The 17,124-nt window shown below is 48.4% G+C and overlaps 1 protein-coding gene across 6 annotated transcripts; it reads right to left on the bottom strand.

Moving 5' to 3' along the window:
• Nucleotides 1-771: 771 nt before the first annotated feature.
• LOC142922471 (MAD2L1-binding protein-like) lies at nucleotides 772-16,364 on the bottom strand. Of its 6 annotated transcripts, none has more exons than XM_076063282.1 (4): nucleotides 12,415-12,471; nucleotides 10,923-11,011; nucleotides 6,687-6,974; nucleotides 772-3,205 (listed from the first exon to the last, which is right to left on the bottom strand). In XM_076063282.1, the coding sequence occupies exons 3-4, from the start codon at nucleotides 6,837-6,839 to the stop codon at nucleotides 2,690-2,692; spliced, it is 669 nt and encodes a 222-aa protein (XP_075919397.1). In that variant the 5' UTR covers nucleotides 6,840-6,974; nucleotides 10,923-11,011; nucleotides 12,415-12,471; the 3' UTR covers nucleotides 772-2,689. The 6 variants fall into 6 exon arrangements, with proteins under 6 accessions (XP_075919397.1, XP_075919396.1, XP_075919398.1 ...); XM_076063281.1 differs by having other exon boundaries at nucleotides 10,923-11,016; XM_076063283.1 differs by having other exon boundaries at nucleotides 10,919-11,016.
• Nucleotides 16,365-17,124: the final 760 nt, after the last annotated feature.

Here is a 17,124-nt window from a genome sequence, read left to right on the forward strand (position 1 = left end):
GGTTGGGCATGGTCTGTGGATTTAACAAACGCTATGGTTTGGGTATGGTCTGTGGATTTAACACATGCTATGGGTTGGGCATGGTCTGTGGATTGAACACAGGTCTGTAGATTTAACACGCTATGGATTGGACATGGTCTATAAATTTAACACACGCTATGGTTTGGGTATGGTCTGTGGATTTAACACACGCTATGGATTGGACATGGTCTGTGGATTTAACACACGCTATGGGTTGGGCATGGTCTGTGGATTGAACACAGGTCTGTAGATTTAACACACGTTATGGATTGGACATGGTCTGTGGATTTAACACACGCTATGGGTTGATCATGGTCGGTGGATTGAACACAGGTCTGTGGATTTAACACACGCAATGGATTGGACATGGTCTGTGGATTTAACACACGCTATGGGTTGATCATGGTCGGTGGATTGAACACAGGTCTGTGGATTTAACACACGCAATGGATTGGACATGGTCTGTGGATTTAACACACGCTAAGGGTTGTGCATGGTCTGTGGATTGAACACACTGCATGGGTTAACCATGGTCTGTGGATTGAACACACTTCATGGGTTGAGCATGGTCTGTGGTTTGAACACAGGCTGTAGGGTGGGTATGGTCTGTAGATGTAATATGCTTTGGGTTTAGCAGCGACTGTAATAACACGATTTAAAACTATGTTTTATTCTACCAGGTAAGGCCTGCTGAGTTATATAGCTCTTTTTCGAAAGCCATCTGGACATAACTGATAGCTCAACGAAGCGTGTATGTGGAAATTTATAGCACCCAAATACTAAAATTTAACACACATCTGGTTAACAAGTGGCATATGCTGCTGATAGGTTGACCAAGGCGACACCAGTAATTTGGTTGTTCTTGAAACCGTCTCCTATGTACTGGGTGAGGTTTAGCACTTGGCCAGTGCAGGACTTGCGCGGCTGGAAATCAGATTGTTCTGGAAAGAGTTGTTCCTCCAGTATAGGTGATTGCTGCTTCAAGATAAGTCTCTCAAAAAGTTTGAAGAGGTAGCAGAACAAGGACATTGGTCAGACGCTCTTAGGGTCAGATGGGTCTTTTCCTGGCTTTGGAAACGTGACAAGTCTTCCGTGTCTTGGGTATGAGCACAGAAATTTAACATTCTCAAGAGCCAATCCCTTGTTTTTAGTGCAACATTCTTTAACTGTTCAGTGCAGATGTCCAAATGCCTGCTGCCTTGACAGTCTTTATACCCTTGATGGCTTCCAGTGCCAATAAAGACCGGTAAACTCTTTCCACTGCAGTTCATCCAGCATGAGCCTATGAGTCTTGCAAACATTAAAACTTTTCAACATATAACATTCACCATGTATATGCTTTCGGTAAAATGAAAACAAAAACTATTAAATAAATGAACTATTAACATTATCATGAAAACCAGCACTGTTCAATTACTCTGCATGACATTTTGCAAAGCACCAATGTTGTGGGTAACGGCTACAAATTGACAACTTTTATGACAAAGTTTATCTCACAAAATAATCAGGAAATAACATTTATAAAAACCATAATCAGTATAGATTATCACAATGTGATGTTATTTTGGAAATGGATAGTGTTATTTCGTAATTGCTTATGCCTATAAAATAGAGAAAATGGCTATTATTCCCCACAAACTTTGTTACCAAAGCACATACTTTGCTTTTGAGGGGGGGGGGGGTCGACAATTTTCGGGAACCTTTTATATCAAATATTTACTCCCCAATTTCTTAACTCTTTAGACTTCTGCAAGCCTCTTATAATTTTGTTAGTGGAGAAATGGGCAAACGGCCCACCAGGCTTTCACAATAGCTGAGTATCTGTGTATGTATATGTAATGCTTCCACAGAGTACTTTTTCGCTCTTGTCTTGATAAATTGGCCGCAGACATGGCAAAATGCGTCTGCCGGATGCTTGCAGCCTCTTGATGCCATCTCAGAAAAATGCAGATATGTATCCACTTAGGCAGCTGGAACTAAACTGAACTGGTGGGCTTAAGGCCCCTGTATTTATACTACTATTTATATTACTGGAAAGTTCCAGAATGTTCTAGAAGTTACTACAAGTTTACTCAGCACTGAATCTATCTGGAATGTTCTGGAAAATAGGATAATTTCTAAATATCACTCTCCTGGTCACAAAAGCAAAGTTTGTGGGGAATAATAGCCATTTTCTGTACTTTTGAGGCATAAGCAATTAGGAAATAACACTCACTACCCAGGAACAAAAAAAATTGTGTTATTGCAGACCTTGAATCGTACGATGTACTAAAGTGTCCCCATACCCTGGACACCCTTGCAAGCACTATATTCCAGCTCGACTTCCCTGGCTTCCAACTGCCATGGGAACAACGGGGCAGCACATACCCGGACCCACACGAAGCACGCGAGTTGCAAACGCCCGATGCACAAGTTGCGAATCAGAGACTCTCCTGGGTGCAACTGCGGCTCCGAAATTAAAACCACGTAGCGCGTGAATTCACACTGCCCCAAATATAAACGTGAGACTAGGCAATTTAATGGATGAATACGTTTACGGCAGAATCTTTAATAGTTGGCCTTGATTGACCATAAGGAAGGAGATTCAGATATAATATTGAAATAAGTAATATTAAAATTTGCAGCATCCCTAGAATTTTGGCCTAGCTGGTCCCATCCATCAGCCCCTCTAACCCTGGCCTGACCCACTGTCCAGGACGCCCTTGATGGCCACAGGGGCCTGGAACCACACGCATTCGTCCTCGCATGGCTGGCCGAGGGCCGTGCCCAGCAGCTCCTCCAGGCTGTTGCTAAACGCGACGACGACCCTCCTCCCGCGGTTGGGCGGCTTGTAGTTGAGCTTGGGCTTGAACCAGTCGACGCCGCAGTCCCTGTGCGCCCACAGAAGCAGTGTGGCCGAGGTGACAGGCAGAGCGCGCGGCTCGCCAAACACATTCTGCACGAAGAGTGAGTGAAACACGTGGCGGCTGTTGCGAGCGTGGCACAGTGAATCGTCGCTGCCTCCCAGCGCCAGCTCGTGGAAGTCCAGCTCGTAGAGCTCAAGCGGCGACATGGGGCTCGGCCCTAGCAGGATGAGGACCCGGGGCACGTGCGACAGGGAGAAGAGCGTCTCCAGGTGGCCGCTCAGCTCGTGCAGGGCCGTCAGCATGCGTGCTTCTTGCCTTAACCTGGGGGGCACCTCTGCCTGCAGGGAAGAGGGGAGGAAGGCGTTCACACCAGGACGAAAGCCACGGTCTTCAGCCACCAACAGAACTGCTGCCCTGAGATGCAATTGCGGATATTATAAACATCACGTCCAGCATTATTACGTTGTGTCCCACGTCAATATATCCACCTCTACCATCACCATCACCACAAACTAGAGGCCGACCGAAATTCGGTTTGGGCGCCGAAAGTTGGCAAATGGCCTCTTTCGGCATAGTTTTGGTTTCGGCCGAAAGTAAATTTTTAACTTTCGGTCTGGTTTCGTTTTCGGTCGGCCTCTACCACAAACATCGCAACAGTCACCTGTCACACCATACTATCACCACCACTATATCCGGCACATATTATCCATCATCACATTCACCTCCACCATCACATTTAACATCAGCAGCAACATCGACTATCACCACATCCAACATTTAACTGCCACCTCGCCACCATCGCCACATTTACGAGTCCTTAAGAGATGCTGTAGTTCAGCGACTGTACTCCATGGGTACAGCGTCATCTAACACGTGAAGGACACCGGCCATAATGATAAAATGTATCTTTACTTTTTATAATCTCACTAGCTTGACTACCTGGCTTCGCCCGGGATGCCCGGCCGTCTTTGTCTCCCCAGTGGCGATGTTCACACACCACACCAGTTACTCGTTTGAGTCGACCTAGGGGAGGCCCAGGACCGGTTCAAATAATCGTGGTGGCCGTGAGCGGGAATCGAACTCGGGTCGCCGGGTTTGTAGCGCGGCGCGCTAACCACTACACTACAATGCGTTACGCTTCCTCATGCGCGGGTCACGTGACAGAACTGAAATCACAGCTCACTTGCCGTGCAAAAAATAAATGCATTATTGAGCTCCCCAACCCCCCTCCCAAAAATAAAAAAGTGTATTTTTATAATTTTTGCATGGTGTACAGTCTGGAAAGTACCCACATGGCAAATTTCCAGTTTGTTGCATGTCGGGAAGTACGCTAAACATTTCGAACAGACACACAATCACAACTTTGCCTTTTATATATATGGAGATTTCTATTACTGTATAAACATCACCGAAATTATTAAAACCTTAATTTCATGTCGAATGTCGCCCGCTCGTGTCCACCCTTCGCGTCCACAGCCGCTCCGCCTCCACACACGACCCGTGGTCAGGTCTAAACCAATCGGTGACCTTGCGCCCACACACCGAAACCCAAATTGCTGAACCCTCAAAGCCTACACCCCTGCACACTCCACCCCTGCACACTCCACCCCTGCACACTCCACCCCTGAACACGCCACCCCTGCACACTCCACCCCTGAACACTCCACCCCTGCACACTCCACCCCTGAACACTCCACCCTGAACACTCAACCCCTGAACACTCCACCCCTGCACACTCCACCCCTGAACACTCCACCCCTGCACACTCCACCCCTGAACACGCCACCCCTGCACACTCCACCCCTGAACACTCCACCCCTGAACACTCCACCTCTGAACACTCCACCCCTGAACATTCCACCCCTGCACACTCCACCCCTGCACACTCCACCCCTGAACACTCCACCCTGCACACTCTAACCCTGAACACTCCACCCCTGAACACTCCACCCCTGAACACTCCACCCCTGAACACGCCAACCCTGCAGACTCCACCCCTGAACACTCCACCCTGAACACTCCACCCTGCACACTCCACCCCTGCACACTCCACCCCTGAACACTCCAACCTGCACACTCCACCCCTGAACACTCCACCCCTGCACTCTCCACCCCTGAACACTCCACCCAGAACACTCCACCCCTGCAGACTCCACCCCTGAACACTCCACCCCTGCACACTCCACCCCTGCACACTCCACCCCTGAACACTCCACCTCTGAACATGCCACCCCTGCAGACTCCCACCCTGAACACACCACCCTGCAGACTCCACCCCTGAACACTCCACCCTGCACACTCCACCCCTGAACACTCCACCCCTGAACACTCCACCCCTGCAGACTCGACCCCTGAACACTCCACCCTGCACACTCCACCCCTGAACACTCCACCCTGCACACTCCACCCCTGAACATTCCACCCCTGCACACTCCACCCCTGAACACTCCACCCCTGCACACTCCACCCCTGAACACTCCACCCCTGCACACTCCACCCCTGAACACTCCACCCCTGCACACTCCACCCCTGAACACTCCACCCCTGCACACTCCACCCCTGAACACTCCACCCCTGAACACTCCACCCTGCACATTCCACCCCTGAACACTCCACCCCTGAACACTCCACTCCTGAAAACTCCACCCCTGAACACTCCACCCTGCACACTCCACCCCTGAACACTCCACCCCTGAACACCCCACCCCTGCACACTCCACCCCTGAACACTCCACCCTGCACACTCCACCTCTGCAGACTCCACCCCTGCAGACTCCACCCCTGAACACTCCACCCCTGAACACTCCACCCCTGCACACTCCACCCCTGAACACTCCACCCCTGAACACTCCACCCTGCACATTCCACCCCTGAACACTCCACCCCTGAACACTCCACTCCTGAAAACTCCACCCCTGAACACTCCACCCTGCACACTCCACCCCTGAACACTCCACCCCTGAACACCCCACCCCTGCACACTCCACCCCTGAACACTCCACCCTGCACACTCCACCTCTGCAGACTCCACCCCTGAACACTCCACCCCTGAACACTCCACCCTGCACACTCCACCCCTGAACACTCCACCCATGAACACTCCACCCCTGCAGACTCCACCCCTGAACACTCCACCCTGCACACTCCACCCCTGAACACTCCACCCTGCAGACTCCACCCCTGAACACTCCACCCTGCACACTCCACCCCTGAACACTCCACCCTGCACACTCCACCCCTGAACATTCCACCCCTGAACACTCCACCCCTGCACACTCCACCCCTGAACACTCCACCCCTGCACTCCACCCCTGAACACTCTACCCCTGCACACTCCACCCCTGAACACTCCACCCCTGAACACTCCACCCTGCACATTCCACCCCTGAACACTCCACCCCTGAACACTCCACTCCTGAAAACTCCACCCCTGAACACTCCACCCTGCACACTCCACCCCTGAACACTCCACCCCTGAACACCCCACCCCTGCACACTCCACCCCTGAACACTCCACCCTGCACACTCCACCTCTGCAGACTCCACCCCTGAACACTCCACCCCTGAACACTCCACCCCTGCAGACTCCACCCCTGAACACTCCACCCTGCACACTCCACCCCTGAACACTCCACCCTGAACACTCCACCCCTGAACACTCCACCCCTGAACACTCCACCCTGCACACTCCACCCTGCACACTCCACCCCTGAACACTCCACCCCTGAACACTCCACCCCTGAACACTCCACCCTGCACACTCCACCCCTGAACACTCCACCCCTGAACACTCCACCCCCACCTCACCACTCCCCTCACCAGGTGGCTGTGGAAGTGCAGCAGCTGCGGGTAGGGAAGCGGCAGCTGGCCGCGCTGGTACAGGGCGTGAGCGAAGATCTCCCAGACCAGGGCGCCAAGGCTCCGCTGGCTCACGGCGCCGCGCACCGTCACCTCGCAGCGCCGCGCCGACATCGCCGCCGCCACTCTCCTCTCCTTCCTCCTCCTCTCCTTCCTCTTCTTCTCACTCCCCTCGCTCGCCCGGCTCCGCTGGCCCGTTAGTCGTCTCCCAGTTAATAAACTGAACAGTTCAAAACGGCGTCACGTGGCCTACCCACCGGAAAAGGGCACGACGGGAAGAAGGGGCGCGGCTTAGGTGAGGGGTTTGGTGAGGGGAGGGGTTTGGTGAGGGAGGGGTTTGGTGAGGGGTTTGGTGAGGGGAGGGGTTTGGTGAGGGGAGGGTTTTGGTGAGGGGTTTGGTGAGGGGAGGGGTTTGGTGAGGGGTTTGGTGAGGGGTTTGGTGAGGGGTTGGTTAGGGGGGTTTGAGGGGTTTGGTGAGGGAGGGGTTTGGTGAGGGGTTTGGTGAGGGGTTTGGTGAGGGGAGGGGTTGGTTAGGGGGGTTTGGTGAGGGGAGGGGTTTGGTGAGGGGTTTGGTGAGGGGAGGGGTTGGTTAGGGATGTTTGAAGGGTTTGGTGAGGGGAGGGGTTTGGTGAGGGGTTGGGTGAGGGGAGGGGTTTGGTGAGGGGTTTGGTTGGGGGTTGGGTGAGGGGAGGGGTTTGGTGAGGGGAGGGGTTGGGTGAGGGGAGGGGTTTGGTTGGGGGTTGGGTGAGGGGTTTGGTGAGGGGAGGGGTTGGTTGGGGGGGTTTGAGGGGGGTGGTGAGGGGAGGGGTTTGGTTGGGGGTTGGGTGAGGGGTTTGGTGAGGGAGGGGTTTGGTGAGGGGAGGGGTTAGGTGAGGGGTTTGGTGAGGGGAGGGGTTTGGTGAGGGGAGGGGTTGGTTGGGGGGGTTTTAGGGGGGTGGTGAGGGGAGGGGTTTGGTTGGGGGTTGGGTGAGGGGTTTGGTGAGGGAGGGGTTTGGTGAGGGGAGGGGTTAGGTGAGGGGTTTGGTGAGGGGAGGGGTTAGGTGAGGGGTTTGGTGAGGGGAGGGGTTTGGTGAGGGGAGGGGTTGGTTGGGGGGGTTTTAGGGGGGTGGTGAGGGGAGGGGTTGGTTGGGGGGGTTTGAGGGGGGTGGTGAGAGGCGTTGCGTGGAGAGGTAAGGGGGAATTTTTATTTAAAGCTTTCGTGACTGCAGTAATTCATATTCTTAGCTCTTTCGGTAAAGTCACGTTGAAGGGAAACAATAAAATAATAAAATATATACAAAACAATAAAAATTCTCACGACGTTTCGACCATAACACAAACGGTTATCATCAGGTGTGAAAAGCAACGGCAAGAAACATTTGAAAGAAGTGTCGGTATTTATTTATAAACGGTGTTTTATTTCTTAAAAAAACCCAAAAAACAGTTAGCATCACGGGCAGCGATTTGGCAGTTTATTTAGAAGGACAAGTCCATCTATGTTCTGAAAAGAGGAGGGGGGAGACGAAAAATTAATGTTTGCTGTCTGAAAGAGCTGAGAATAGGTTAGCGGGAGTTGAGGGGAGGGGTTGGTTGGGGGGGTTGAGGGGGGTCGTCAATGTAAACATGACTCCTTGTAAAAAAAATGTGTCAGTTTTGTTGCCAGATAAAAGGGTAAAAAAAACAATTATCATATTTTGTTACTGGCAAATGAGGTTTCCAATGGTGTAAATGCTTACCCCGAGCTCTCATACTCTGATGGTGCATTGTCTTTGAGTTGTGTGACGCCTTTTGGCGTCTTCTGGTCCAACACCATGTGAGACGAGGCTCTGAAGAAAGCTGTCTCGGGTGTGGACCAATCAATTTCAAGGACTGTGCCACATACATTATCAGAGTTGTTGTTTTGTTGTTTGCGTTCCGACCGCAGGTATTGTGGTCAATGTAAACATGACTCCTTGTAAAAAAAAGGTGTCAGTTTTGTTGCCAGATAAAAGGGTAAAAAAAAACAATGATCATGTTTTGTTACTGGCAATTGAGGTTTCCAATGATGAGGTAAGGGGGAGTCGAGGGGAGGGGTTTGTGCATAGCCAGAGGGTCCTGCTAAGTTTTACTCATTACCAAACTCCTCCCTTCACCTCCCCTTCACTCCCTTCAATATTTTGATTTTTTTTCCCTGTATTTTCTGTTTGCACATGCACAAAGTCACTTTAAGATGTTTTCTTGTTCATGTTTTTTTGTTTGTTGCGGTTGCACCCGATTCAAGAGCCGAATGGCTCACAGGGCTATACAAAATAAATGAAAACTATGAAACTCTCCCAACCCCTCAAACCCCCTTACCCCTCCCCTCAAGCCCTCCACCCCTCCAACCCTCCACCCCTCGCCCCACCTAATCAACTCCTCCCACCCAGCCAGGGTTGGTGAATCATCGCACGCGAACGTTGCGCAACTCCCTTCCCGTGGGTGTCGGCAGTGAGCCCGTGCCCTGGCTCGCAAGGAGGCGCTACAGCAGAGCCAAGCTGTGGGCTCCACGGGCCCCACCTGCCTGGAAGGGCTTCTCCCCCCGTATGCTCGTTCCCTCCCAGATGTAAACGCTCATGAATTGGCCGATAACGCCTTCACCGGCTCAGCCTCTCGTCTGTGGTTCAGTTTCAGTCCAGTTTATTTTTTGGTATAGCCCTGTGAGCCATCTGGCTCTTGAATCGGGTGCAACCACAACATAAAAACACAAAACACGTGGTTCCTCCTCCCGCCCTCTCTCGACAAGAGTGAATACTGCTCAGCGGCGCCTTACAAGTTGAAATGACTGTGGTATTAAAGGTCTCGAGTCGGTAAACAATCATAGTAATAAATATATGCGTTGTGGAAGGCGTTGACCGATGGGCTGGAGTTAGGGCATGCCTTTACAGGAGGTTAGGCTTGTGGTGAAAAGAGGACAGGGGTGATTGTTGTGAGGTCAGACCGAGTTTAGGGATGATTGTGGCGAGGTCATTTTATTACGCAGAATATCTTTCGCACCGTACGTCGCCAAGCGTGCTAATCGGAGGTGCTGGGGGAAAGACAATTGCGGTGAAGCGTTGAGGGGAGGTTAGATTGACGTGGGTCTGGCATTTGAGGTACAAGGACTCGTCGCAATTTCTCAAGTGATTTATTTCTGCATTCCTGGCACTTGAGCTTTACTGAACAAAACAGAGGACGACACGCAGTCATAGAGCGTGGTGATCGATTAAAAATATATCCTGCTGTAATGAAAACACTGCCATTACGTTTAGTAGAGGCAGTGGTACAAAAACCACATCTGCTTACACCAAAGCCCAAACAAGTTTCAAACATATTCTTAGCTCTTTCGGTAAAGTCACGTTGAAGGGAAACAATAAAATAATAAAAAATATATAAAACAATAAAAATTCTCACGACGTTTCGACCATAATACAAACGGCCGTCATCAGGTGCGTCGGTTTGCATTAATTTATTTATTTTAAAACGGTGTATTTATTTACTTATAAAAAACCGTCAGCGCCACGCGCAGTGATTTGGCAGTTTATTTAGAAGGACTAGTCCATCTATGTTCTGAAAAGAGGAGGGGGGAAACGAAAAATGTATGTATGCTGTCTGAAAGCCACTGTAAGCGTGAACAATCAATTAAGACCTGAAATAGTTAATCAAATCTTTCCAATGATTGCTAAGCCATTTCAGGTCTTAATTGATTGTTCACGCTTACAGTGGCTTTCAGACAGCATACATTAATTTTTCGTCTCCCCCCTCCTCTTTTCAGAACAGAGCCAAGCTGTGGCTCCACTAAATAAACTGCCAAATCGCTGCGTGTGGCGCTGACGTTTTTTATAAATAAATAAACCGTTAAAAATAAATACATTAATGCAAACCGACGCACCTGATGACGACCGTTTGTATTATGGTCGAAACGTCGTGAGAATTTGTATTGTTTTATATATATTTTATTGTTTCCCTTCAACGTGACTTTACTGAAAGAGCTAAGAATATATATAACTCTTATACACAAAAACCTGGCAGGAAGCAAGTAAAAAAACTCTGCCTGGAGGAATTTGTGGCCAGAAGCCATAACTGAAAGTGACTTTGAGGGCTTTGAGGCTGTGCCTATTGTGGAGGATATTGTCTCTCTGGGCAGGTCCATGGGCCTGGAGGTGAATGGTGATGATGATTTGGAGGAGTTAGTGGAGGGGCACAAGGAAGAGCTGTACCCACTGAGGAGCTGCGGCAGCTTGAGAGGGAGGAACACCAGGTGAAGATGGATGCACTCTCTTCAGGCGAGGAGGAGATAGAGGAAGCCCCTACTTCACTTATTAAACAAATGTGTGCAAAATGCATGGCAGTCCAAAGTTTTGCAAGAAAAATACCACCCCAATAAAGCTCTAACAAGGCCGTAAGAGTATTGTGTGGAATGACCAGACAATGTCACACTTCAGGAACGTTCTTAGAAGAAGGCAAAAACAAACGTCAATGGACAGGTTTTTAGTACAACTCAAACCTGGTGAGCTTCAACCAGGTCCAAGTCAAGAAAAAAGACAGAAAAGAGAAAAAAACCCTCAGAATTTCAGCTTGCTGAAGTTTTAATGGAAAGGGAATCTCCTTCCAAAGAATAACATCTCCTCCTGCTCCTCCCCCTCACCACCATCCTCGTAGGCTATCAACTCCTCTCAGCGAGGTAAAGTGACGTTAAATTTTATTTTTATTTCAATTTATACATTTATTTTAATGTATGTATGCATTTTAGTAATAAGTAGAGTCTATATTCTTAGCTCTTTCGGTAAAGTCACGTTGAAGGGAAACAATAAAATATATAAAACTATATTGTTTTATATATATTGTTTCCCTTCAACGTGACTTTACCGAAAGAGCTAAGAATATGAATTACTGCAGTCACGAAAGCTTTAAATCAAAAGTAGAGTCTACATTATATTATACAACTCCACTAATGTATAATATGCCATATAAAATATAATTTCTTACACTCTGGAACGGATTATTTCCTTTCACTTTATTTCTTATGGGGAAAAATTGCGTTTGGTGTTCATCATTTTGGGTATAAGTCCTCCTACCTTCTGGAACGATTTAACGACGCGTACCGAGGTACCACTGTACGTTGTTGTTGTTATTATTAACAAGGCGTTATCGACTATTACATAACAACATCGCACTTTTCTCACCAAAACGCTCTAAAGCCACCTTCCAACTCGGTCGCGTCGATGTCATTCCGATTTGGATCGATAAAAGAAGCGATGAATACAGTATTAGTAGTACTGTAATAATTATTGTTAATAACCACATCTTGTTACGCCCATTTGATTTTCCCGCGCAAAAAAAGGCGGGAAAACCCCCAACGGCAAAGTTAACGTCTAAAAGCTCGCAAGACGTTCATTGGACACAGTCCCCTACACTTGTAACTTTTAACATTTTAGACCTTAATTATTACAAAGTTTTTGTTTATATCATTAAACAATCGACGATAACACCTCGGGCTCTCTAAGGCAGCCGCAGTCACCAATCACCGAGTGTTGTTTAATCGATGTCAGTGATGTAGAGTTCATTTTAAATGTATACAAGTTAATAATAAATGTATATAAGTTAATAAATATAAGTTAATAAATATAAGTTAATAAGAAATATAAGTTAATAAATAAAAGTTAATAATAAATATAAGTTAATAATAAATGTATAAAAGTGTTGCGGCGCTTACCAGCGTTGCCGAGTGCTACTGACGGAGTGAAGGCCCTCGGGCGTGTCACGTGGTCTACAGGACCACGTGGGGGGGTGGGGGAGTGGCCTTGAGGACGGCCCCCTCTTGGGGGGACCAATCAGTGGCCGCCTCGTGCAGAATGCGCGCGCGTGCGCGTGAGTGGGTGGGTGGGGGGGAGGAGCGGTGGTCAGCGAGTCACCCCACGACCCCGGTCCACCCGAGTTCGATTCCCGCTCACGGACAACACCATCAGTGACGATTATTCTGAACCGGTCCTGGGACTCCCCTAGGTCGACTCGGCCTCAAATGAGCACCCTGGGTGCCTGTGCGTAGTAAACGTCGCGATTGGGGAGACAAAGGCGGACGGGCGCGTGGCGTTGGCCACGGTGTGCCGTGTCGGCCTTAATAGGCGCTCGCTAACAATACCCCCGGTAGTCTGTCAGGGCTACACGGGGGATCTGTGTGTGTGTGTAGAGGCGCAGCCCCTGCAATTGCTTGCTCAGACCACTCATGGCTGGCGGAGGAGACTTTGACCGGAAGCTTCAATCACAACGAAGTGCTATGAAGAGAGACCATTGGCGTAACCACCTGTCACGTGCATTGTTTTTACCATGAGAAATCACTATTATTGACTCGTGCGGTGGTGAGTCGTTTTGCTATTTGTGCACCACTGACAGCGCAGCATCACCACGTTATTTGCTCAAGCAGAAGGCACTCTTAAGAGAGGCCCTCTTAGTGGGTAAACTTAGCCTACTTCTCCACACGGGCCAGGTGCCTTGGGAGAGGTTGTGAGTGTCCACACTCTACCCCGACACACGCGGCCTGCTCCTGAGTGGAGGTCGGTGAGTGGGCGAGTGAGTGGGTGAGTGAGTGAGCGTGAGTGAGTGAGCGAGTGAGCGTGAGTGAGTGGGTGAATGAATGAGTGGGTGAGTGAGTGGGTGAGTGAGTGAACGGATGAGTGAGTGGGTGAGTGAGCGTGAGTGGGTGAGTGAGTGAACGGGTGAGTGAGTGGGTGAGTGAGCGTGAGTGAGTGAGTGGGTGAATGAGTGGGTGAGTGAGTGGGTGAATGAGTGAGTGGGTGATTGAGTGGGTGAGTGATTGAGTGAGTGGGTGAGTGAGTGGGTGAGTGAGTGGGTGTCAGTGAGTGGGTGAGTGAGTGACTGAGTGGGTGGGTGAGTGACTAGGTGGGTGAGTGACTGGGTGGGTGGGTGAGTGGGTGGATGGGTGGGCGAGTGGGTGGGTGGGTGAGTGACTGAGTGGGTGGGTGAGTGAATGGGTGGGTGGTTGAGTGAGTGAGTGGTTGAGTGAGTGAGTGGTTGAGTGAGTGGGTGAGTGAGTGAGTGAGTGGGTAAGTGAGTGGGTGGGTGGGTGAGTGAGTGGGTGGGGTGGCTGAGTGAATGGGTGGATGGGTGGCTGAGTGAGTGGGTGAGTGAGTGAGTGGGTGAGTGGCTGAGTGAGTGGGTGAGTGAGTGAGTGGGTGTGTAAGTGGGTGAGTGGGTGAGTGGATGATGGGTGGGTGTCATAACCCTCCACCACCCGACACGGCCAATCAGCAAAAAAAGTGTCACGTTGACAAAAGACAAAATAGCTCACTACTTTAGCCCACCGGTGTGTTGAAGAGTGAATCCACAACATTTACACATTTTTTTTAATACGACGTTTCACTGGAAATTACATCCAGCATCATCGGGCATTAGAGGGGTTGTTTGTTATTGCTGTGCAGCGTATCCTCGTGTGACTCTGGGGATAGGCATGGGACGCCCCCCGGTGCATATCCCTTTTTGTTATCAAAACCCCCATGATTTGGTGACTACAAATATATAAAAAAAGCAATAAGGTCCAAGGTTGTTAAAAATAAAATGTAAAAAACCCACCACCATTGAACAGCGAAAATAACAAACCAATCGCGGAGCGCACCGTCCAGTGCTGCAGCAGTACCCGGGTGGCACACTGGGCAGCACCCGGGTGGCACACTGGGCAGCACCCGGGTGGCACACTGGTGGCACACAGGGTGGTACCAGTGTGGTACACTGGTGGCACACTGGTGGCACACTGGTGGCACACTGGGTGGTACCAGTGTGGCACACTGGTGGCACACTGGTGGCACCCGGGTGGCACACTGATGGCACCCGGGTGGCACACTGGTGGCACACTGGTGGCACACCGGGTGGCACACCGGGTGGTACCAGGGTGCCGCCTGTGTACAGCCAACTGAGCTGCTGTGTACCACTTTTTCAGAAGCGACCCGACCATCACAGACGACAGCTCAACTGAGTGGCGAAGCGTCGTCATCATCATCATCACGTGGACATTTATAGCGGCAGTCAAATACTCTAAACGGGTCATCGATGTTGATTCTAAATGTGGATTAGAAAAATCCACCCGACCATGGGGAGAGAGACACAAATATACAGCAGCAGCAGGCGTCGGGGTCGAACCCACGACGTCCTGTAGACCAGGCGAGGTAGTCAACATCTCCTAGCCACCATGGTGATGAGAGAGACACGCAAACTCCAAATATACAGTGGCAGGCACACTACACTATACACTACACTATACATTACTATACCCTACACACTACACTATACATTACTATACACTACACACTACACTATACATTAATATACACTACACTATACATTACTATACACTACACATTACTATACACTACACACTACACTATACATTACTATACACTACACAGTACACTATACATTACTATACACTACACATTACTGTACACTACACACTACACTATACATTAATATACACTACACACTATACATTACTATACACTATCCATTACTATACATTACTATACACTACACATTACTATACACTACACACTACACTATACATTAATATACACTACACACTACACTATACATTACTATACACTACACATTACCATACATTACACACTACACTATACATTACTATACACTACACATTACTATACACTACACACTACACTATACATTACTATACACTACACACTACACTATACATTACTATACACTACACAGTACACTATACATTACTATACACTACACATTACTGTACACTACACACTACACTATACATTAATATACACTACACACTATACATTACTATACACTATCCATTACTATACATTACTATACACTACACATTACTATACACTACACACTACACTATACATTAATATACACTACACACTATACATTACTATACACTACGCAACACACTACACTATACATTACTATACACTACACATTACTATACACTATACACTACACTATACATTACTATACACTACACACTACACTATACATTACTATACACTACACTATACATTAATATACACTACACACTACACTATGCATTACTATACACTATAAATTACTATACACTATCCATTACTATACATTACTATACACTACACACTACACTATACACTACACTATACATTAATATACACTACACTATATATTACCATATACTACACACTACACTATACCTTACTATACACTATACATGACTATACACTACACACTACACTATACATTACTATACACTACACATTACCATATACTATACACTACACTATACATTACTATACACTACACACTATACATTACTATACACTACACATTACCATACACTACACTATACATTACTATACACTACACACTACACTATACATTACTATACACTATCCATTACTATACACTACACACTACACTACACATTACTATACACTACACACTACACTACACATTACTATACACTACACACTATACATTACTATACACTACACATTACTATACACTAGTGATGTATACGTGTAGCAGTGAAGCCGGTGCCAGGCTAGGTGCACCTGCTGTAGTGATGTATCCGTGTAGCAGTGAAGCCGGTGCCAGGCTAGGTGCACCTGCTTTAGTGATGTAGCAGTGAAGCAGTGAAGCCGGTGCCAGGCTAGGTACACCTGCTGTAGTGATGTATCCGTGTAGCAGTGAAGCCGGTGCCAGACTAGGTGCACGTCGTGTTGCGGGTGGAAGGAACAACCTGAAGCCCTCCTGATTGGTCCAAGTGGCACCCAGCCACCCCAAACCATCGCCTCCTCCGATTGGACGGTGCCTCTGAGCAACGTGCGCTCCTATTGGCTAAGCCGCGCAGATCGCATCATAGCCGATTCGATTCCTAATTATAGCTCAATACGATTTAGCCGCTGTTCAACAAAGAGGGCGGTAGGCATCGATGATCGATTCTATGAATCGTTTGTCAATGCGTTCTTAGATTGGAGAGAATCTAATTTTTTTACGGTGAAGGTGAATATCGATTCTGATGGAACGAGTCGCGGAATGAATCGAAACTACGGAATCGCGTTTAGATCCACACTCGTGTTAGTGAATTTTTAAAAAATATTTTTAAGCAGGAAATTCGTTTTAAAATTTAGATTATTTTTTTTCTCCATGGCTACGGCCTTGATGTATGCACACACATACACGTGTTGAGATATCGCACCTTCGATTAGCAAGGTTGGCGTAATCTCGGACCGGTTTGATCTCGTGATAAGACGCTTGGACATGGCCTAAACGGTAAAATAACACAGCGTTTACAGAAAGCAAACGCACACTGATGCCTATCTGAATGCAGAATCGCATCATCATCATCCAGCTCAGAAATCCTCTCTTATCAAGACGCTCATACATCGGGCTAAAACAGTGT

This window comes from Petromyzon marinus, unplaced genomic scaffold, assembly GCF_048934315.1.
Source record: "Petromyzon marinus isolate PM22_M1 ecotype Great Lakes invasive population unplaced genomic scaffold, UKy_Petmar_22M1.pri1.0 PM_G_Scaffold_98, whole genome shotgun sequence".
In the NCBI taxonomy this organism is placed as follows: domain Eukaryota; kingdom Metazoa; phylum Chordata; class Hyperoartia; order Petromyzontiformes; family Petromyzontidae; genus Petromyzon; species Petromyzon marinus.